The sequence below is a fragment of the Canis aureus genome, chromosome 16, assembly GCF_053574225.1.
Source record: "Canis aureus isolate CA01 chromosome 16, VMU_Caureus_v.1.0, whole genome shotgun sequence".
NCBI classification, from domain to species: Eukaryota; Metazoa; Chordata; class Mammalia; order Carnivora; family Canidae; genus Canis; species Canis aureus.
Window position 1 is genome coordinate 63384520 of NC_135626.1, and position 22280 is coordinate 63406799.

Consider the following 22280-nt stretch of genomic DNA (forward strand, 5'->3'; position numbering starts at 1 on the left):
CAGGATTCTGAGATCAGGACCCCTGTGGAAACCAGGAGTCTCAGGCCGAGGAGCCACCCAGTGTCCCTTTGTCTGTAGTGTTGAAGAGCGAGGGTTTAGAGCTTCCATGTAGTCAATTGTATTAGTTTTGTCTCTGCGGCTTTGATGGGAGAGTCGAGGGTGCAGGACAGGCGGGGTGGGCAGCACGTCAGCTCTTCCTCTGCCCAGAGTCTAGGAGGATACAGCGCGGCTTACAACCCCCAGGGGTGCCTTGTCTCCCACCCGGATGGCGGGCACAGCTGCCAAGGTTCCACTGCCCCCCATCGGGCACGGGCACCCCTCCCGGCTGACCCCCACCTTATTCTGTGGTGGATGCAGGTGAGGCAGGGGGAGGGCCTGAGGGGTGCTGAGGGGAGGGCCAGGGCTCTGGTCCATTCGCCCTATAGGGCCCTGGGGCCTGAAGTGGGGAGCGCCCCCTGCCCCTCTCCCTCCTCCAGGGTCTCCAGAGGAGGATGTCCTACCAGATGTTTGGGGAGGAGTCAGGCAAAGCCCTCCCCTTCCTCAGCTCTGAGCTGCTTGAGAAATCCGTGATGGAGGCAGAAAGGGGAGAAGAGAAGCACTTTATTTGTGGCAAGCCTGCACCAGAGACTGGGCCTCCCCTCCCTCTGGCCTCTCCACCAGGCCCTGGGCCCAAGCCCACCCTAGAGAAGCCCCTCCTGCCTCGCCAGGGAAGGGCAGCCACAGAGGCTTCCTCCCTAGCAGCAGGGCAGGATGTAGGCAAGGATGCAGGCAAGGAAGGGTTCCTGGAGGAGGTGCCAAGGCCTGATGGCTGCAGGGAGCTGCCAGTGTGGTCTCGCTGGGTCAGGCGGCCCTGACCAGAGGTGTGAGCAGAGAGAGGGCTGGGGGGGCCTGCCGGGCTCACTGGTACTCGTTGGGGGCCGACATCCTGTTTCGGCAGCTGTAGGACATGTCCTCGTACACCACATAGACTGAGCTCTTATCCTTCCTGCAGCAGAGTTTCTTGACCTGAAACATAAAGCCTGTGCCCTTTGTAGGGGGCCAGCTCCCTCGGGACGTCCTCCTCAGCGCACTCCCCCTTAGGAAGCGTCTTGATTTCCTCCTCCAAATGCCGCTGGGCTTCCAGGCCTGCGTGAGGCCAGCTCACAAGGTTTCCCAAGGTTCCCCTGGGCTGCCCCCCGCGGGGGAGGGACTGGCTTGGGAGCAGAGTCCAGGGGGCAGTGGAGGGAGGCGGGGGTGAGGGGGGCTGCAGGGGGTGCAAGGTCACAGGGGCGGGAGGAGCTGGGCAAAGGCAGGTCCGCTACAGAGCTGGGTGCCTGGGCAGGGCAGACCGCAGCCGTCACCCCTCCCCGTGCACTTTCACACCTTCTCACACCTGCTCCCACCTGCAACTCACATCCCATGTGCACACGGTGCTCAGGCGCTCAGGCAGCCCTTGAATGCCTCCCTGGCCCCTCCTCTCACGGGGCCCATCCTCCTGGGCTGCACCCATCCCTGCTCCCGGTGCTCCTGGCTCCTTCTTGGGTTTCCCTCCCCCCTGGGACCCTGGCCTCACCCCTCTCCTTCCCGCCCGTAGAGGAACTGGCTTACGGGGACACGGGTGAAACCTGGGGTTCCCCACCGACCTGCGTCCTCAGCGCGCACACGGCCCCTATCCCCAGCCCGATGAGGAAGAAGCTTATAGCCAGGACCGGACAGACGGCAGAGACCAGCCGAGTTTCCTGGTACGTGCCCGCCGCTTTGTCTGTGAAGAAGGAGGGGAGCGCGGCCTGTGGCCGGGGGTGGACTCCCTGAGAGCCTCCCGGGTTCACAGAGGGGCTCTGCAACGGCGGGATGAGCAATCCGGGCAGCCTCCTGGAGGCCGTGGGCGCAGCTGGAATGAAGGACTCAAGCAGGCGGGGAGGACGCTTCGGAATGCGCACGGGCAGGCACAGCCTGGCCTGCCCAGGAGGCAGGCGGGGTGGGTCCCGGGCAGACGCATCCCCTACCTGTCACCACCAGCAAGGTGCCAGAGCCTTGGACTTCGGCGTCCATCGTGACGGCCTGGCACACATAGGCGCCATTGTCAGACAGCTGCAGGCCGCCCACGGTGACGGTCAGGTTGTGCTGCAGCCCCGAGAAGGCGATGCGACCCTGAAACTGCTCGTCTACTGTGGGCTCCTTCTCGTCTTCATAGTAAATCACGTTGGTAGGCTCCGGCCAGCTGCGCCTCAGGTACACCCCCAACAGGACCCCACTGGCGGAGCAGGTGATGTTGACAGAGCTCCCCTCCAGGGCCACCATGTAGTGGGGCGACTGCCACACCTCTGCAGGAAGGACCCCCTGCTGTCACCTGCCCGGTGGCCTCAAGGGGCAGGGACCCTCCTCCACGCAGGGGTGGTGGGTGGAGGGACAGAGGTGCCCGGGGCAGGGCTGGCTGTGACCCTCCCCACACTGGGGCCCAGGGCAAGTTCAGGCTGCGGCTCCTCACTGGGCGCCCCATCGGCCTCCCCGCCCCCTGGCCTCCTCCCTCCCGGCTGGCAGTGACCAGGATGGCCGGGGGCAGTGCCCTCTCCTCCTGTTTCAGTGCCTCCCCGGGCACTGAGAGCTGGGGCTTGTCTGAGGGGCGCCCACAAGTGTCCCCATCTGCCCAGCCGAGGCCTGGCAGGACCAGCCTCCAGGTGCACATGTGAGTCTTTTTTAATGTGAGCCAAACATCAGCTTCTCTGCAAACTGAATTCTAGAGCTTCTACTTTCCTCTCTCTCTTTCTCTCTCCATCAGGATCCAATCCATCAGGATTCAATCATAATCGTCAATCAGTTTCAGCAGAAAGTGACCCAGGGGACCCAGGGCATCTGGAGCCTGACCCCCACCCAGGGACCTCCTTGACCTTCTCCTGGCCCTGTCCTGGCCCGGGGCCTCTTGCTCCCCACCCTGCCTCATGTGACTGAGCTTTGCACCTTCTTGCAGAACTTTGCTCGAATATATGTTTTAAAAAGCAAACCAACAGACAAAACTCTCTCAGAACCAAGGCAACCTTGCTAATTATGGAAAAGATGTTTCGGTAAAGACAGACCAGAGCGGTGGTGATGCCTCAGACATCAGTCACGGGCGGGGGCGGGGAGCCGGGCGGCTGCCCTGGGGGAGGTCCTGCTCAGCACCCCCAGACCACCCCCTTCCCAGGAAGGAGCACCCTCCCGGTGAGGCTGCGAGCCCACTTCGGGGTGCGCAGTGGGGGGGTGCTGGGCCTGGGCAGGGCTTACCTGGGATGGCCAGAGCCCGGAGCAGCATACAGGGGAGTGTGAGGAGCCCAGGGAGCAGTGGGAGCTCTGGGGCCCTGCTCACCGCCATCCCGCCACCATCAGCTCTCTATCTGCCTGGCTGAGACTCTTCCTGTCTGCAGCACTCAGATGCGTGGAGGCACCACCCCCAAAGCCCGTGCAGCAGGCAGGAGACGGTGACTGGTGGTTCAGGCACCCCCGGAGGCCTTCCTGGAGGTGTTGCTGTGGGAAAGGGGAGGTGCTGAGGGCCAGGCTGGCAGGGCCCGCCCTCGTCCCCTCCTGTCCCTCTGCACTGTCCTTCTGAGCGCCCACTGGGTGATCATTTGTCCTGCTCCGCCACTCCTTCCATGTCTCCACAGGCCTGGGCCAGGACAGGGCCGGGAGAAGGCCAAGGAGGTCCCTGGGTGGGGGGGTCAGGCTCCAGATGCCCTGGTTCCCCTGGGTCACTTTCTTTTTTTTTTTTTAATAAATTTATTTCTTATTGGTGTTCAATTTGCCAACATACAGAATAACACCCAGTGCTCATCCCATCAAGTGCCCCCCTCAGTGCCCGTCACACATTCACCCCCACCCCCGCCCTCCTCCCCTTCCACCACCCCTAGTTCGTCTCCCAGAGTTAGGAGTCTCTCATGGTCTGTCTCCCTTTCTGATATTTCCTACCCATTTCTTCTCCCTTCCCTTCTATTCCCTTTCACTATTATTTATATTCCCCAAATGAATGAGACCATATAATGTTTGTCCTTCTCCGGTTGACTTTCTGCTGAAGCTCATTTTTTTTTTTTTTTTTTTTCTTCTGAAGCTCATTGATGCCCGGAAATCTGGCCTACCATTCAGTGACCCCTGCCGTAGAGGGGGCGGGGCCCTGGAGGGCGGGGCCTAGGTGGGCCTGGGGGCGGGGCCTGGGGGCGGGACCTGGATGACGCGAGGGAGGGGTCCTGGAGGGCGGGGCCCAGGTGGGGCTGGGGGCGGGGCCCTGGAGGGCGGGCCGGGGCGGGGGCCGGGGCGGGGGCCGGGGCGGGGGCCGGGGCGGGGGCCGGGGCGGGGGCCGGGGCGGGGGCCGGGGCGGGGGCGGGGGCCGAGGCCGGGGCGGGCTGGGGATCCGCGAGGGTCCTGGGGCCCGTTGTGAGGCCCCAGAACTCCACCTCCTTAGAGAATCCCGTGAACATACAAGCAGCAAGCAAGAGATGAAAACAGACCCAGACCCTGGACTTCCCTGTGGGTCCAGGCCACAGCGGAGGCACCAGGCATCTTTTGGATGCTTTAGGCATTTTTAGTGCTTTAAGACAGGAAGCACCTTCTTTTAGTTTTCTGTGTTTTTCCCCACTTAAAAAGTGTGTATTTCCCAGGTCATTTGATGGTTTCTCGATTGGTCTATTTTATTCATGGTAAGGATTAGGGTTATGGATTCTCAGATTATCAAAGATCTTATTTTTAGTTTTTAAAAAAGATTTTATTTATTCATGAGAGACACACAGAAACAGAGACCCAGGCAGAGGAAGAAGCAGGCTCCCTGCCAGGAGGGGGGGAAAGGAAGGGGCTGGTGGCCTCAGGGTCAGGCAGGGCTCCTGGGGCCGGTTCTGGGTTTCAGGCCCGCTGGTCACCCTCCTCACAGGGCCTCACTCCTCCGCTCAGAGTCAGCGATCTGTGGCGCAGACACTCAGGACCACGCAGGCCACACGTGCTCACATACACGCAGACGCACCCTCGGGACGCGGTCTCCTGGAAGGAGCAGGAAGCCCAGCTTCTGTGTGTCCTCCGGGGCGTCCTGCCACAAAGCCAGTGCTCTGGGGACCCGGAGGGCCTGGCTGGGGTAGGCACCTGCCACAGCACCTGGGGTCCTTGGACCGAGGGGTGTGTGCTCTCTGCTCCACTTGGCACCTGCAGCCTGGGGTGACCTCTACTCCCACCAGCCTCCAGAGGAGCAGGGTGTCAGACCCGGGGGGCCTCGTACTTCCAGAAGGCATAGGGGCGGGGAAATATGCTTTTGGTGCAGGTGGACATGCTGACCAGCAGGAGAGCCAGGAAGACAATGACGCTAATGACCACAACGACCACGTTGAGCTGGTCTCTGGCCCTGGGCAGGTGTGGCGTGTCCATGTCCGGGTCTGTGGGAGGCGGGATGGGGGACATCACTCAGTCACCCACAAGGAGTGCACCCTTGAGGGGAGGCATGACCCCCGCCCCGGGCAGGATGGATGGGTGCCAGGCACAGAGGGTGGGGACAGCCTGGGGGCACCTGAGGGGCTTCCTGGGGGCACCTGGGGGTAAGGAAAAGCACCTACCGCGCGAAGAAGCAAACAGCAGATGTCCTGTCTCCTTCAGATCTTGGGGCTCTGCCTCTGATGCACCCCCCCAGCCCCAAGTGTCACGTGAGACCAGGACAACAGGAGTCCACAGAGGGCTCTCTGAGTCAGGCCAGGGCCCCGTCCTCAGCGCCCCCTGCCCCTGCCCTCCCACAGCTCAGGGTGGCTGGGACTGGACTGGGTGGAGGGGTGCAGTCCTCTGTGGGTCTGAGCAGTGTCCTGGAGGGAGTGCGGGGGCAGACATTACTCCAAGTGACGGAAGTGAGAATGAGTGGAGGCAGTGGATGGGTGTGCATTGGTCGAAGGGGAGGTCCCGGATGGGAGACACTGGGCTCTGGGGGCGGACAGCGTCCAGGGCAAGGCTGGGGCAGCTCGGGGCCAGCTGGAGAAGCTGAGGGATCACAGGGCCTCTGGGTGCGCACAGGAAGACCGAACAAACCCCGCAGGGGCCTCGGGGAGCACTGGCATTTTGGGTGTGTGGGAGAAGGTTTGGGGTGCAGGGGGAGAGACATGCACGGGCCTCGCCTCCTCCCTGGACCGTGCAGCCCCCAGACTGAGCCCCTTGTGGCACAGGTGCCAGGCCCTTTGAGGAGCAGAGGCTCGTCTTATTTCATTCTCTTTGTTGGAACCCAGGCCCGCCCTGCTGGGCCCCATCCTGAGGGCCAGGGTGCTTCCAGGCGCCGGGGGGGGGGGGGATTGTCCGCTGCCCCTCCCCAGTAGGAAACGCCTCAGGTGGGATGGGGGATCACGACGCCGCCCCTCACCTGAGACGTTCAGCATGGTGACTCTGACATTTCTCTGCCGGCCCTGGAGATGCCACGTGTAGCACCCCGCCTGGGTGTCATTCGCATCGTCGATCACCAGCTGCGCCGTGCCTCCCTGGACGTGGAGGTGCCACCCGGCCCGGCTGAAGTATCCTGGACGCCTGACGTGGAAGAGGGGCTGGCCCTTCCTGTGGGCACCCAGGTAGATGACGACGCCCCGGAAGTCGTTGGAGATGTTGCAGGCCATCACAGCACGCTCCCCTCTGGACACGGAAACCATGCCTTTGGTGCAGCTGGGGTTGTCCCAAACTGTGTGCGGGGGGGGGGGGGGGGGGGCAGGTCACACGGGGGTCACTGCTGGGCCTCAGGATGTTCGCCGACCCTCCCGGGGCCGAGGGAGGAGTGGTGTGGACACGACACCCCCGGGGACGCAGGAGCCCTGCTCAGGGTGGCAGAGAGCCCCTTGAAGCTACTCACACATCTGTCGGACCCATCAGCACGTGTGTCTCAAGGGAGAAAACAACACAGAAACAAGGGAGGTTGTGCGTCCCCACGTGGCCGCTGTGCCAACTCACACCCTCGTGGTCCCCGCGGCCCCAGGGTCCCCCCGATTCTGCAAGGAAGGACCCCAGCAGGGCCACTGCTTGGGACTGGCTCCCCGGCCCAGTGGGTGAGGGGCAGAGCCCCGCGGACAGTGATGCACCGGAGGCCCCATCGGGCTGCCGTCACCTGCCCATTGCCCAGGGACCCCCTGGCTGGCCTTGGGCTCCCAGGAGGAGGGGCTCTGCGCTCCCTGGCTTCCTGCCAACCCTGTGCCAATGACCCAGCGTGGCCCCACAGTAGCTCCAGAAGCTCCCTCCTCCGTGATTCTATTCCACTGGGGTACGCCCGGCCCCACAGCTTTGAGGAGCCCCTGGGGTGACTCCACGACGCTGCCTTGCCCCAGAGCTGTGTGCAGGGGACCGGCTGGAAGGTCCTGCGGGACCCCCTGTGCCCTGGTCCTGCAGGGCCGAGCCTGGCCCGAGAGTCTGCATTTCTAACAAGCTCCCCGGTGATGCAGGAGCTGGTGGTCCGAGGGTGGATCGGGAACAGAGCAGAGAGGATGCTCAGACTTGGCCTCCTGCCCCTCCCCTGGCCTGTGCGTTGTCGCTGACGGGCCGGGACCCCTCTTTCCCTTAGAACCTGGACGTGTTCTTAGCCAACCCCGTAAGTGTTCTGCCAGCCGTCACTGGGTGCTGCACTGGGGACCCGCTGTCTGCCATCGTGGGGGGACTTGGCTCATCCCCTCACCTGGGCCAGCCCCTTACCTCGGGATCATGGTCACTCCCTGGGGCCTGGGCCCCACCTGGGTGTGGATCTGCTCCTCTCACCCCTGCCTCGGCCTCCCCCGCCCCCTTGCTGGGCCCCCCAGCAGACAGGGTGGGATCCTGAGACTTACTTCCACTCTGAACACTCAGGGAGGTGGCCGGGAGGATGGTCCAGAGAAGGGGGAGAGCCAGAAGGGGGAATGTCAAGGTCAGCATGGCTAGCAGGACAGGGTGGCAAGTGTCAGGGGTCCTGCGTCCTCCTCACTGGTTCTTGGGACACTCCCTGGAGGAAAGAAAGCCACGGGGTCAGAGTTCTCCTGGGCTGCAGCCTGGCCAAGCACAGACAGGGGTCCTGGGCTGCTCCCCAACCAGCTGTGCCCAGATGCCAGAGCCGCTGCCCTGCACCTTCCCCTACACCTTCTCTGTACTTTCATAACACACTTGGTGAAGGGCAGCCCGGGGGACTCAGCGGTTTAGAACCACCTTCAGCCCAGGGCGTGATCCTGGAGACCCAGGATGGAGTCCCACGTCAGGCTCCCTGCATGGAGCCTGCTCCTCCCTTTGACTGTGTGTGTGTGTGTGTGTGTGTGTGTGTGTGTGTGTGTGTTTCTCTCTCTCTCTCTCTCTGTCTCAAATAAATAAAATCTTAAAACACACACACACACACACACACACGGTGCTGGCTGCTGATGACAAACCAGAAACACGGACAAGCCAGGAGGGAAGTCTCTGGGAGAGAGCCCTGCTGACATGGTCATAATTATAATAAAATGTGCAAAACTGGCCTGAATCGTGTTCCCGCGGAACCAGGTCATGCCCACCTGTGATCTGACACCATCCCAAGACCACCTTGGCCGCCCCTGCCTTCCCCACCCTCACACTTTCCCCAGCGGGGTGCCCCTGCTTTGTTCTCAGGGCCCCCTCAGGGACCTGCTCTTGTCAAGAAGAGAAGCCCTCCTGTGGGCCTTGTGCAGCGGCCTTCCCTTTCCTCTCATGCAGATGCCCGCTGTGGCTTCCATCACTCTCTCGGCCTCCATTATGACATTTTTTCTGCTTAGTCTAAACTATTTTTTTTAAGATTTTATTTATTTATTAGACACAGAGGAAGAGAGAGAGAGGCAGAGACACAGGCAGAGGGAGAAGCAGGCTCCATGTAGGGAGCCCGACACGGGACTCGATCCCGGGTCTCCAGGATCACGCCCTGGGCTGAAGGCAGGCGCTAAACCGCTGAGCCACCTGGGCTGCCCAAGATTTTGTTTTTAAGTCATCTCTGCACCCAACGTGGCCACGCTCAAACTCACAACCCCGAGACCAAGAGTCGCAGCTCCACCCACTGAACCAGCCGGTCACCCCTATTTTAAAAGTATTTTAAAATTGCTAGCCAGACCTTTTGTTGACTTTTCAATTAAAAAAAAAATAATAAAAATATAGGAATAGAGTCTTTGTTTTGTCTTTGAGCAGTTTTAGATTCACAGAGAAATTGGGCAGAAAGTGCAGAGTGGACGTGTTGGGGGGGGCGCGGTCCTCGCAAGCCACGGGCCAGCGTCCACACACTGTGGTGGACCCCAGGGCTCACTCCTGTGTGGAACGCCAGGGGAGTTCAGACAGATGCATGCTGACTTGCGCCATCATCAGGTCCCATACAGAGCTGTCCTAAAACCCTAAGTCCATCTGTTGCTCCCCGTCCCCCGACCCCTGACCCCCGACCCCCTGGCCTTCCTACTGTCTCCGTAGCTTTGCCTGTTTCATAAAGTCGTGCACTTGGGACCCTCTGGTCTGAGCTCCACTGTTTGTCTCCAGTCCGGGTCTGGAGGGTGGAGCACGAGAGCCGGGGGCAGAGGGCACTTGGGTTAAGGGGCCTCCAGGCACTTGGGGCCCCTGTGGCCAGGCCCAGTCCAGACCCCAGGAGGGGGTGTCGCGCTGGGAGGGAGAACCCCCAGGTGAGCCAAAGCCACAGAGCCTGTCCATTGCCTGCCTCTGCGCGGAGCTCCTGGACCCCTGACCCCCGACCCCTGACCCCTGGGCGGGCCTGCCCCCCCATCTCCACCCCACCAGCCAACCCCGGGGCTCCTGGCGGGGCTCCTGGAGGAATCTTACAGGAAAACCCACAGCAGCGAGAGAAGGCCGCCCTGCCCTGCAGAGCCTCACGACGACAGGAAATCGCCTAGATCCAGCTCATGAAACAGCTAACGTGAGATGGGAAGAGAGTCTCAAGAAGGTCAAATGCGAACGACTCCCGCACGGCCATCCTCCTAGTGGATGTTAGGAGCAGGGAGCTGGACTCAGGGCTTGATCCCAGGACCCCTAAGTCATGACCTGAGCTGAAACCAAGAGTTGGACGCTTAACCGGTCGAGCCCCTGGTTGCCCCTGTTTCCGTAGTTTCTGATGGTCTAACAGGCTACAGGGGCTGTTTCTGGTGGGGGGGCCTCCCTTCCCAACCTTCCCTTCTGCGGGTGCGGCTCCCCCAGGAGCTGAGTCACCTTCCGGGGTGGCCTGGGGGGGGGGCTGGCGCTGCTGTCTTCCCCCCACCTCCCTGTCTTTTGCTGAATTTTTCCTTTTTCTTTTCTTTTATCCTTTTTTCTTGTTAAAGTAGGCTGCATGCCCCACGGGGAGCCCCCAGGGGACTGGAACTCAGGACTCTGAGCTCGAGACCTGAGCTGAGCTCAGGAGTCCCACGCTCCACCCGCAGAGCCACCCAGGCGCCCCTTGCTTGATTTTTCTAACCGTGTTTCTAGTTGTAACTTAAGGCCAGAAGGACAGCTTTTCTTCTCCTCGTTATACACGCGCCCTGTTTGTGAAACAAGAGCAAGCAACAGAGAACAGGTGACCAGAAAGAACCACTGAAAAGACGTCCTGGGCCCTGGGTCCCCGGGCCCATCTCTCACGTGTCTCTCACGCGTCGCCCGGTGTCAGGCGCATGGAAGACTGTTAGATGAGACCCTCGGTCCCCGCCCTGCCCCTTCGCCCCCATCCCATGTGCACGGGGTGAACGGCGGCCCCCAGAAGACATGCCTGCCCACAGCCTGTGAACGGGACCTTGTTTGGATACAGGGTCCTTGCAGACCTCATCCCTGGGGACGAGGTCATATTGCAGCACTGACTCCAGCATGACTGGTGTCCTTATGGAAGAGGAAAATTTGGACAGAGACAGAGACACACGGGGAGAAGGCCGCAGGGCGGAGCGTGGCCACCAGCCCAGTAGCGCCGGGGCCACCAGGAGCTGGAAGACACAGGAAGCATCCTCGCCCAGGGCTCCACTCGCACCCCGATTTTGGGCTTCTGGTCTCCATCACCATGAGAAAACAAGCCTCCAGCTCCTGGTCCTTTGCAATGGCTGCCCCAGGACATGCACTCAGTCCCCTGCCCCGAGCCTGCAGCCCACGTACCCCAGTGACCGTGTGACCCCGGCTTTCTCCCGACCCGATCCCTGCAAACCCCGGGCGAGGAGGGAGCCTTCACGGTCCTGTCATGTCCGGGACTCTGCATCTGGGTCTCGCCTTGTGGTGTGCTTTGGGGGGGCCTAACCCCCTCTCCCCGGGACCCACACCGCGGTGAGGCTGCCCCCAGCGCTGCCCTCCGCCCCTGGGCCTGTCCGGGGGCACCGACAGGGCCTGGTACCTTGGTGACGCCTGTCCCCCCGTCCTTCAGGCCTTGGCAGACTCTGCCTACTTTTCCTGGGTCCCTACGACTCGTGTTTCAGAGAAATGAACTGTCACCCGCCTGACCAACCTGTTCCTGCTCCCTCGGTTCCTCTTGGATTTGTGGAATAAAAAGACTCTACACGTTTATGTTGCCCTGCGTTTTCCTTCAAAGCTTCAAGATTTCGTGGAAAGTCCAGCGTTATTTGTTGTGGCTCAAGGTCCTTCACAGGGCCCTCCCGGACGGTGGGGACCCCGCGGACCGACACACGGGGTCGATTTCCGTCTGGTTCACGAATCCCCTCGAAGCCGTTCTGCAGGTGCTGCAAGGGGTTCGAGTCTTCCCCCTCCCGGGCCGCCCAGCCGGCCCTCGGCCCGGCCCACCTGCTGGCGCCGCCACCCCAGCGCCCGGAGCTGCCCGGAGCTGCCCGAGCTGCTTTCCCCCTGGGAAGCCGGGCCTCTATCTCCCCTTCAGGCTGCTTGCGCCACGAGAACATTAACGGAACTGAAACCGACTTTTCCCTTAGAACTGGAATCTGCTGGCGAGTGGAGACGCAGCTGCCCCGGTCCTTCCTGAATGAATCTGCTCTGAGTAACACGAGAGATGCGGAGATGTCACAGCTGGACACGATCCAGTGGCAGCCCTGTTGGCAATCGCAGGATCAGGCACGAAAGGCTCATTACCATTAAATATTGTTTACGTGGGTGGAAGGTTCTAGAAAGACTCATCGAAACTTCCTCCGCTGGGGTTTCCCTGGCACCTCAGATAAGATCTGCCCGAAGTTTTCCCTGAGTATTGTTACAAAACAGCTTTCCTTAAATCGGAAAACACAACACGGTGCCCAGTGGCGCAGACGCCCTTGCCGGTCGGGGTGGTCTCCCCAGTCCCGCGGCCAGAGCCCTCGGCGTCAGCCTGCGGGAGACCGGGGGGCCTGGGGGTGGGCACAGAGCTGGGGGTCAGCAGAGTATTAGCCCCGTGTCGCCCCATCCTCAGCGCAGCCTCCGGCGCCCGCTGGCATCCAACATGGGTTGGGGCGCCCCAGTCTCGGTGTGAGGAGGCAGGCCGGCTCTCCTGCGGCTGGAGGTGGGAGGCGCGTGGGGGAGCCGCCCGCTGATCCCGGCTCTAGTGAGGGCACACCCCAGCTACCAGGCAGGGGCCCCCACTCGACGTGGAGGGTTGGCACGGAAACAGGAACCGAAGGCCGCCTGGGCTGCCAGCGAGCAGCAGAGTCCCCCCCGCTGGTGCCTGGTGTGTGCCGCACACCCAGCACATGGACGCCCCCGCACACCCCCGCACACCCAGCACACGGACGCCCCTCGTCCAGGCATGCGTTCATCTCCACCCCCTGGTCGGCTGTGACCTCAGGACCGAGGGGGAAGGCGGGAGAGACACGCGTGGTCGTGACTGCTGCGGGTATTTATCCTTCCCAAGAAGCTTAGAGTCATGGTTCAAATTCCAAGTAAACTTTCTGGAATCTTGGGATCCCTGGGTGGCGCAGCGGTTTGGCGCCTGCCTTTGGCCCAGGGCGCGATCCTGGAGACCCGGGATCGAATCCCACGTCGGGCTCCCGGTGCATGGAGCCTGCTTCTCCCTCTGCCTGTGTCTCTGCCTCTCTCTCTCTCTCTGTGACTATCATAAATAAATAAAAATTAAAAAAAAAAAAAACTTTCTGGAATCTTGACTGAGAATAACACATGCACGGGCTATTTCAAAGTCCTGCCTCAGTGCCTCTCTCCACCCCCAGCCAGGACCGCCCTGTCGGGCCTTCTGTGATCTCCGCTGGCTCCCCGACCGCTGGTGACACGGCCAGGCTCGTGCACTCGCAGGCACACCCGGGCACACACACCATGTCTGGGCTTCCTCGGGTCCTCCAACATGCTCTGCACGCAGCAGGTGTCCGTCCCCGTGGACCCGAGCGGCCTCCCTTCTGGTCCTCACTCGGGCCGGGTGACCTAGAGAGTTGGGCACCTCGGGGAAGGTGTGTTTACATCACACGCGCTGACCTGCCCATCGGACTTTGACAGGGAGAGTGTGTTGGCGAGCAAAAGGAAAGTGAAAGGCAGAGAATGTTGTCTCTGTCACATGAGGCAGCTGGGCGTGGGGGATGGTGACCGCCCAAGCAGGCACAACCTCCCAGGGGAGATGGGTGCGGGGCGCCCCGAGCCCCAGGCAGTCCCGGCCCGGTCACCCTCACACTCAGTGTTTGGTCTGCCCGCCGAGAGAAGCACGCCAGCCTCACCTTAAGCAGTACACATCTGCAGTGGTCATCAGATGTGCCCTTGGTACGCATGCTTTCCTATGCACAATGACCTGGCTGCAAAACAAGCCAGGAAGCGTCACGGGCTCCCTAGCACCACCGGGCACCCTCCCCTGGGGGTGCAACCTCTGTAAAGGCAGCCCCTGGCCGTCTTCTGTTGTGTCCTCTGAGGGAGGCTGGAATTTGTGCCCGCTCAGGGCATGGGCTCTGGGCTTCTCTTCCAGCTGCCCAAAGTCTCCCACCTCCTCCGAACCTTCCCCCAGGCTCTGGACTGCCCTCCCCTCACCCATAGACACCTTCACACTCTCCTTATGTAGGGGGAGGTCCTGCCTCTCAGTGAAATCCTCTGGCTCCAGACTTAGGATAAGGGGACACCGGGGCTCCACTCCTTTTCGGCCCCACACTGTGTCCATCTGGCCTGGTGTCATGTCCTCCATCACAGCCCCTGTGGCACTGGGTGGCACAGCCAGCTGTGGGAGTCTTTGCTGGCAACTAGAGTAGGACAGTCGGCCCAAACCACAACCGGCCCAGGCGTCTCTGGAACAGGCTGCAGGTTAACAGCCACATGACTGAGCAGGCCCCCCTGGGGAAGGAGGCTGGGTGAACAGGCCTGCTTCGCCCTCAAGGCCTTGTGGCCCAAGCTGGTGATGTCAGGCCTTGAGCTGGGGTGAGCTTATCTGCTACTTAGGTGGGCAGTGGGTCATCTAGGCTGGGACTGTCCTAAGCAGCCCCCCAGTGACCCCATCCCTATCCCCAGCGGTGCTCAGAGTCAGGTTTCCTCCTTGGAGCATGTTCAGGTCACTGGGAGAGTCAAGAGTAATGTCTGGGGTATCAGTCTAGGAGGGCTTGGGCCTCAGAACAGAACTGAGGAGAGACCCGCTGGGCACATCTGGGCTGGGAGCGGTCTGTGCGCTCCACACTGAGGACAGCCGCTCAGGGCACCCCCAGTCCCGGCCAGAAAGTGGGCAGGGTGGGGGAGGCAGAAGCTTCCTGCCAGGCTGGGACTAGACGTCAGGTTACATCTTTCAGAATAAGAGGGCCTAGCCCCCTCACTCCTACCCCATCCAGGCCAGACACCTCAGGGCGAGGAGGCCTTCCATGGTGTAGAGCAGTCCCTAGCAAGGGCAGCTGCAGACCCGCGGTCAGCTCCAACAGCAGATAAATCAGCGTAGGGAAGCACTGACCCTAGCTTTGGCGCAGACCGCCAGGACCACAGACAAGTCGTAATGTGCCTGAACTACACCTGAAAAACACGGGCACAAACTTCCACCTCAGAGGAGCACTGGAAAACCTGCCAGAAAAGAGTGGGACGAGGGCAGCCTGGCTGGCTCGGTCAGCAGAGCATGCAACGCCATCTCGGGGCCATAAGTCCAAGCCTCATGTTGGGTGTGGAGTCCCCTTAAAATGTTTTTTTTTTAAAAGCTGTAGTGGAGGGGGGGATCTGGACTTGAGAGGGGGGATCTGGACTAGGGAGGGAGGGATCTGGACTGGAGGGGGGGCTGTGGGAGCCCACAAGGGTTCAGGGTGGCAGGATGTGCAAGAGGATTGGAAGCTTCCCAATCTGTAGTCCAGCTCCCCCATCCCGAGTCCAGCTCCCCATTCTCGAGTCCAGATCCCCCATCTTGAGTCCAGATCTCCCATCTCTAGCCCATATCCTCCTTCTCTAGTCCAGATCCCCCGTCTTGAGTCCAGATCCCCCATCTCAAGTCTGGATCCCCCATCTCGAGTCACAGGCTCCGCCCGACTTTTCCCATTGACCAGAGGTCCTCCCTTTGGAGCCAGACACAGATCTGAGCTGGGCCCGTGGCATGGATGCCAATGCTGAACCCTGGCTTATCAGTGAGGACAGTCCCCCCCTCAGCTGGCCACCCTTGGGATAGTCCAGAGGGCAGAGGGCAGAGCAGAGAGCCAGACAGGGTTCCCCCTCCCTTGTCACGACACTGCTCTGCCTGCCGTCAGCTCTGGGAGATCCCTTCTTTACTGTGGGGTTGGGAGGTTATCTGAGTCCAGGCAGGACGGGCTTCAGGAACTTTGCACTCTCAGCCATGAGTCACAAGGGCCACTCTGGGCACAGAGTTGAAGGCAGCAGGTCCCACAGACGTGCTGTTTCTAGCCGCTGCCCCTGCGGTGCTGGCCCTGCCCATTCATTTGTCTGTCTGGGGATCAGCCCTCGTCCGGCACGAGAACTGGACCCCAGTTGGGGAGGCCAGCTGCAGGCACTGGGCCGAGCGCTTCCTGCCCACTGGTGGCTGGTTCCCTGCCCGCCGCCCCTGGCTGACCCAACCCCCGGGGGCCGTTCTGCACTAGATTCAAGAGCAGCCAAGCCCAGGTGTCCTGGCATCGGGGGTGCCACCCTTCGAGCAGCAATGCTGGGTTGTTCCAGGGAATTTTTTTGGAGAAAATTCAGTCCAGTGAAACAGGCTCCCCGCTGGGCTTGCCAGGCCCGATGCCGGCACCCAGCTACCTGATACCAGGTACACACCGGCCACTTGTAGCACATGCCGTGCACTACTGGGGACATATTTACACGTAAAGAATGATTAATATTTCAAGATCAAACGTGTAATTGTGGCGGCAACTCTCCCACTGCCTGAACCCTCTCACTGGCCGCCAACGCGGCAAAGGGCAGACAAACCAGAGGGAGGGAGACCAGGACAAGACAAGGAGAGGGACAGGCTAGAAGGCAGAGGCCGAGTGTGGGGCACGGGCTGGACGGCCAGACAAACTCCACAGCGCAGGTGCTCTCCCGGGGCTGGCACCCGCCTACTCAGACAGGAGCGACAGAGCCGGGGGTCCCTGACCAAGGGCGACCCACGGATTCTGGAGCGACTCACACTCAGGAGTCAGGGACAGGATTTGGAAAGTGCTCTCTGCTGCCAGCAGCTTGTCCCGGTTTGGGAAAACGTAAAACTGCTAGGGCTTCAGCAGGCCAGTGCATAGGGGTCCTCGCCTCCCACAACCCCGACGGGGCACTGGTGCCACTTTCTCCCCTGCTGCCGGGGGCTCAATACTTCAGTGTTGATACCAAGAGGCTGTGCACGACGACGACGCAGGGCTGGCCAGCCTTTCACAGCTCCGTAAGGGAGGTGACCAACCCCGTCCAGGGGACAGCCGAGCCTGAGCGGGGCTGGAGAGATGCCCCAGGCCGGGGTGCTGCTGTGGCTGGGAGGGTCCCCAGCTGGCAGTAAAGTCCTCTAGGCCTGGGGACCACGCAGGCCAGCATGTCCCGTCTCCCTCCTGCCTGGCTGCCTTCCGCTGGGCTCACAAGCCACCTGCTCCAAGAACCCTCCTCCCCACCACTAGCCCAGTAAGCCCCCTGCCCTGGTCCCTGGGGCCAGAAGCACATCTGTCCCCCATTCTCACTGTCAAAATCCCCAGGGACAGGAGGGCCTCCCCCGGGGCTCTGGTTCCTCTACCCACAGGCCTAGAAAGTGGTTTTCAGGCTGCAGATCATTACTGGATTGCAGTACTGGGTGATGCACTGAATTTAGAGATTGTTGCCAAATCAAAGGAGACCTGGAGCATGAAGGGGGGGCAGCCAGGGCAGCCTGGGGGGCTCAGCGGTTTAGTGCCGCCTTCAGCCCAGGGCGTGATCCTGGCGACCCAGGATGGAGTCCACGTAGGGCACCCTGCTCGGAGCCTGCTTCTCCCTCTGCCTGTGTCTCTGCCTCTCTCTCTCTCTGTATCTCTCATGAATAAATAAGTGAAATCATAAAAAAAAACGGGGGTGGGCAGCCAGAAAATTTGCTCTGGGGCAACAGGCTCGACTCCAAGCTTGCCAGGCACAGTATCCCTCCCAGGGTTGGAGAAGTCTCAGCCGTATGTGTGTGTGTGCGTGTGTGTGTGTGTCACTGAGTGTGTGAGTCTGCAGGAGCCCTAGATGCCACCTTCCTACCCCCGCAAGACCTCAGCCTGAGGGTGCCCTGCGGAGAGGGACTTGCGGCCCCTGTCTTCTCTCCTCCCCCAACCCCGTGGCCCATGGACTCTGGGGGGACACTTGGCCGAATGTCCACAGGTGAAGTTCAGCCCAGCGCTCTAGAGTCTCCATCCCCAGTACGGGGAGCCCCACGACGGAGGAACACCCCACCAGGTCCCCAATGTGCATGCTCTTCATCTGCATCCTGCTCTCTGACTCTCTGAGCTTACCCTCACCTGCCCGTGTCCCTGCGCTCTCTCACCTGAGCCCTGGATCCCCGCGCCCTGGATCCCCGCGCTCTCCGCACCTGTGCCCTGGGTCCACACCACACGCACTCCCTCACCTGCGCTCTGCATCCCCGCGCTTCCCCCACCTGCACCCCAGGTCCCCCCCCCACCAGTGCCCCAGGTCCCCGCGCGCTCCCTCACCTGTGCTCCGGGTCCCCACGCTCCCTCACCTGCACCCCACGTCCCTGCCGCTGCTCCAGGCTGCCCGTGGCCTCTGGTCTTTGCGTGCTGGGCTCAGAGAGGAAAGTCAGCGGGCTCAGAGGGCGGGGCCGGGGAGGAGGCTGCAGGAATGAGGACACGGCCTCGTGTCCTGGATGCAGGACCGAAACCCTAAGTTCAGGGAAGTCGCTGGAGACTCGGGAACTGCCCTGAGTTCTCAGAAAACGTTTATGACTTGCTTGACAGTTCCTTATTGTATCTTTATTAAAAACGCTGCATTAGATGGTCATTCTGAAGTAACAGGAAGACAGCAGGGGCCGGTTTTCCAGGAAAGGTTCTCCACACGTGGAGCAGATGCCCCTTGGGGCAGGTGGGTGGGCTTCCCTCACCTGCGCGATGCGCACCTGAGCGGGGGGGGGTGGGGGGGGTGGGGGGGGTGTGGGGGGTGTGGGGGGGTGTACGAGTGAAGGCGCAGTGCGGGAGCCAGAGCGCTGAGCAGCGAGAGTGGAGCGGCTGGCACCAGTGGGCCCTGGAGGTCGTGAGGGGCTGCAGGCAGGACTGGGCAGGAGAGGGGCGCACCGTTAAAAGGTCAAACGGTCTCTATTGGTCTCTATTAGCCCTTGGCCGGGAGGAGGCCTCCTCGCAGCTTCTCCCCACTGAGGGTCCCGCAGTGGGTGGGGACACCCACAGACTTGCGTGCGCTGTAGGTGCCCCCGTGTGAGCTCCTTCCCACAGGGTGGGGCCCCAAAGAGAAGCTTGGGGAAGTGGCCATCTGTTCCTTCATCCCATGCAAATGGTTTTGGTGATTCTTGTAAAAATCACTTAGGTAAAATTTTCTCTGTGAGTCATCGAGGGTGGGAGCAAGGAGGTGTGCGTGGAAGTTTCGCTGCTGTGGAGGTGTTCGTTCTTTGTGGGACTCTAGGGGACTTTGTGCTGCCCTGGACTGTGGCCCGGCTTTCCAGGCCTCGCCAGCCTGGGCCCTGCTTCAGTTAATGCGGACGGAGAGGGGGTCACTGGCCCTTCGTCCGCTCGCTGCCACTGCTCACTGGCCAATCCGCTTCAGCTCTGCGGGCCGCTGTGCGGACTGGCCTGCGGACCGTCCCGTCCTGTGAGCCTACACCTGGGGCGGTTGTTCCAAAGGAGTAGCTTTGCTGTGGCAGGCAGAGGAAGCTCAAAGCTCGTCGTTGTCACAGGAAGATGGCACCACGGCTACTGCGACATTCAGCCGCTCCATGGAGGGGTGTGGAGGCCGGAAGCCCCAGCCCCTGCTCAGAGGCCCCGCAAATGATCACCCAGCCTGGGACCTAAATGCCACCTGCCCAGGCTTCTGTGCCTGTCCCCCCACCACCGACCCCCATGCGCCGCCCCTGGGCCTGGAGGAGGATGTCCCTGAGGCCACCCCCCAATTCAGCCCTTTCTTCCCATCACATCCAGCATAATCCAGGGCCCCTCACTAAGCATGGGCTCCTGGGCAGCAGCTTGTGGCCGCCGAGTCCCTGGGGCATGGGGCTGCTTGGGTGGGAGGGTAGGAGGACCCCACACGGTGAGGGACCTCGGGCGACCGCTGAGGGCTGACTGCGTTCCGTCCCCCTGGGAGGCCTCCGAGAGTTTGACGTGAATGTGTACCCGTGTCAGGCACTTGCATATCCTGAAAGTGAAACAAGTTTTGTTTATTTTGGAAGTGGGACAGAAACCTCGGAAGAACCAATGAAAGGAGCTGGTGACTCCTGCCTCATTCCCCAGCAGTGACGCTTGTGGACACATCCCCATAACTTTCTAGAAATGTTCTGTATATGTACCCCAAGTGTGTATCCTTCCCATTTCTTTTTAAAAATCTTATTATTTAAAAAAATTTTTTTAAGATTTTATTTATTTATTTGACGGAGAGAGAGAGAAAGAGAGAGAGCAGGGGGAGGGCCCTGAGATCAAGAGCTGAGCTGAGATCAAGGGTTGGAAGTTCACCGGACTGAGCCACGCGGGTGCCCTGTCTCCTTTCTGTTTTCCTACGGTCCTGGGGTGGGGTCGGCGGCCAGGCACTTGGCCCCTCGGTTTCCCCTTTCTCCTTCTCTGTAGGGTGTCCTACCCTTTCCGTTTCTCGGACCACAGCTTCTGCTGCAGCATGTGATGGTGGGTTTCACTTTCTTCCTTTTGGTTCTTGGAATGTGTGGTTTCAGTTACGATTTCCTATCCCACCCAGGACACTGTGCAGCAGCGTGTTCTCGTGCCCCCCGGGCCTATCGGGTCTTCTTGCTACCGCTGCTCACCCCCATCCTGATTTCATTCACCCCCTGGCTCCCCGTCTCTGAACCTCGTGGTTTTGTGTGCGGAGCAACTGATCACCTGTTGTGCGCGGCTCGCGTGTCCTTGGGATGCACGTGTGGCCCTGACGGCAGAAGCAGGGCTCTTGGCGCCCCCGGGCCAGGGTGGTCAGTGTCCCCACTGACCAGCGTGCTTTCTTGTGTACTTGCCGATTTTGATCGCCGTGAGCTACCGGTGATCGAGAGGGGGGATGCTAGCGATCTTTAATTGTGTGTTTGGAAGCTAATTTATCAGATGCATTCCGATTTTAAATTGTGTCTTGGGGGCAGCCTGGGTGGCTCAGCGGTTTAGCGCCGCCTTCAGCCCAGGGCCTGATCCTGGAGACCCGGGGTCGAGTCCTGCGTCGGGCTCCCTGCATGGAGCCTGCTCCTCCCTCTGCCTGTGTCTGCCTCTCTCTCTCTCTGTCTCATGAATAAATAAATAAAATCTTAAAAAAAGTAATAAATTGTGTCTTGGTAAATTGAGCCTTTATCATTAGGGACTGTGTCCACCGTGATCTTCCCATTTATTTCACAGTCCATTTTGTCTGGTATCAGTAGCACTGACTCCCTTTGGTTAGAATATTCCTGATCTTTTCCCAAGACTTTTCCTTTCCACTGCTGTGAGTCCACGGGCCTTTGGTGCGTCTCTGCTGAGTAGACAATATCTCACTTTTGTCCCTGGCTGCCTCCCTGCTCAGGGCCCCCCCGGGCTGCCTCTGACCCCCCACCCTGGTCTTTGCTTGTTTTTCTTACCCGAGATTGGTGCTTGGTTCTTTGTTGTCTTGTTCTTGTTCGTCTAATTTAATCTAATTCCAATTCACCGGTTTTAGAAAATTTTAGAGTTTTAAAATGTATGACTATTGGTACATTTTTGACTCACGTACTAGTTCGGCTTCTGGCGGACTCCACATCAGCATCTTGTTTTCCTTCTGCAATCTCTTTCCTCAAACATCTGTTTATTTTTTCCTGAGGCATCGTGTGACTTTATTATCTTGATAGCTTCCTTTTAGAAAGAATTGCATTTTTAAAAAGGATTTTTTTCATTTGTTTTTTTAAATTTTTTTTTTTTTATTTATTTATGATAGTCACATAGAGAGAGAGAGAGAGAGGCAGAGACACAGGCAGAGGGAGAAGCAGGCTCCATGCACCGGGAGCCCGATGTGGGATTCGATCCCGGGTCTCCAGGATCGCGCCCTGGGCCAAAGGCAGGCGCTAAACCTCTGCGCCACCCAGGGATCCCGATTTTTTTCATTTGTTAAAGAGAGGGGGAGAGCAGGAGCAGTGAGGGGGGCAGAGGGAGAAGCTGACTCCACGGAGCAGGGAGCCCGGCCCAGGACTGGGTCCCGGGAACCCGGGTCATGACCTGAGCACTGCCCCAACCCCGGCGCCCTAAAAGAATCACATTTTTAATATCGATCCTTCCTAGCCAAGACCGAGATATACTTTTCTGTTTATTTGAATGCTGTTTTGTTTTCTTCAGACTATTACATAATTTATATAAGCAGCTCACATTTCTTACTAAATTTGGGGAATATTTTGTGGCTGCTTTAGGGGACGCCTGGGTGCTGCAGGACAGTGGCTCACGTGTTGCTCGGCGACGGTGCCGACCCCTCCTCCCCGGGTCCTGTGGGCTCCTCAGACGTGCGTGGCGGCATCTGAGTGAAGGATGACTGCGGGAGTTTGGGGGCCTCCCGGCCCAGTTCTGGCCGGGGCTGGACCCTGTGCCCCCCCTCCCTGCTGAGCCCACTGGACCTGGGGCGAGACCCTCGTGCGCCACGTCCCTCCCTTCTGGGGACGGACCCTCCCCGGGCACCTTGCTGCCACTTTCCTGAGGTGTCACCAGGAATGGAGTCGGCGGCGGCTCTGCCTGGAAGGGGTGCAGAGGAGAAGGGGCGCACTCACCACCCCGGGCCTGCCTCCCCTGCGTGATTTTATTTTATTTTATAAGATTGTATTTATTTATTTCTGAGAGACACAGAGAGAGGCCGAGACCCAGGCAGAGGGAGAAGCAGGCTCCCTGCAGGGAGCCCAACGCGGGACTCGATCCCGGGCCCCCGGGTCACGGCCTGGGCAGAAGGGAGGCGCTCAA

The 22280-nt window shown here is 60.4% G+C and overlaps 2 protein-coding genes across 5 annotated transcripts; both read right to left on the reverse strand.

The window, feature by feature from the left end:
• Nucleotides 1-582: 582 nt before the first annotated feature.
• Nucleotides 583-3432, reverse strand: CD7 (CD7 molecule). The gene is made up of 4 exons (XM_077854684.1): nt 3241-3432; nt 1986-2303; nt 1623-1741; nt 583-1005 (listed from the first exon to the last, which is right to left on the reverse strand). Exons 1-4 carry the CDS (start codon nt 3326-3328, stop codon nt 898-900), a joined length of 633 nt encoding a protein of 210 aa, XP_077710810.1. The 5' UTR covers nt 3329-3432; the 3' UTR covers nt 583-897.
• A 1251-nt stretch (nt 3433-4683) lies between these two features.
• Nucleotides 4684-18057, reverse strand: SECTM1 (secreted and transmembrane 1). Of its 4 annotated transcripts, none has more exons than XM_077854711.1 (5): nt 17903-18057; nt 7764-7915; nt 6326-6634; nt 5541-5597; nt 4684-5363 (listed from the first exon to the last, which is right to left on the reverse strand). In XM_077854711.1, exons 2-5 carry the CDS (start codon nt 7846-7848, stop codon nt 5188-5190), a joined length of 627 nt encoding a protein of 208 aa, XP_077710837.1. In that variant the 5' UTR covers nt 7849-7915; nt 17903-18057; the 3' UTR covers nt 4684-5187. The 4 variants fall into 4 exon arrangements, with proteins under 4 accessions (XP_077710837.1, XP_077710836.1, XP_077710838.1 ...); XM_077854710.1 differs by having other exon boundaries at nt 17874-18051; XM_077854712.1 differs by lacking the exon at nt 17903-18057 and adding an exon at nt 13119-13286.
• Between the last annotated feature and the right edge of the window lie 4223 nt (nt 18058-22280).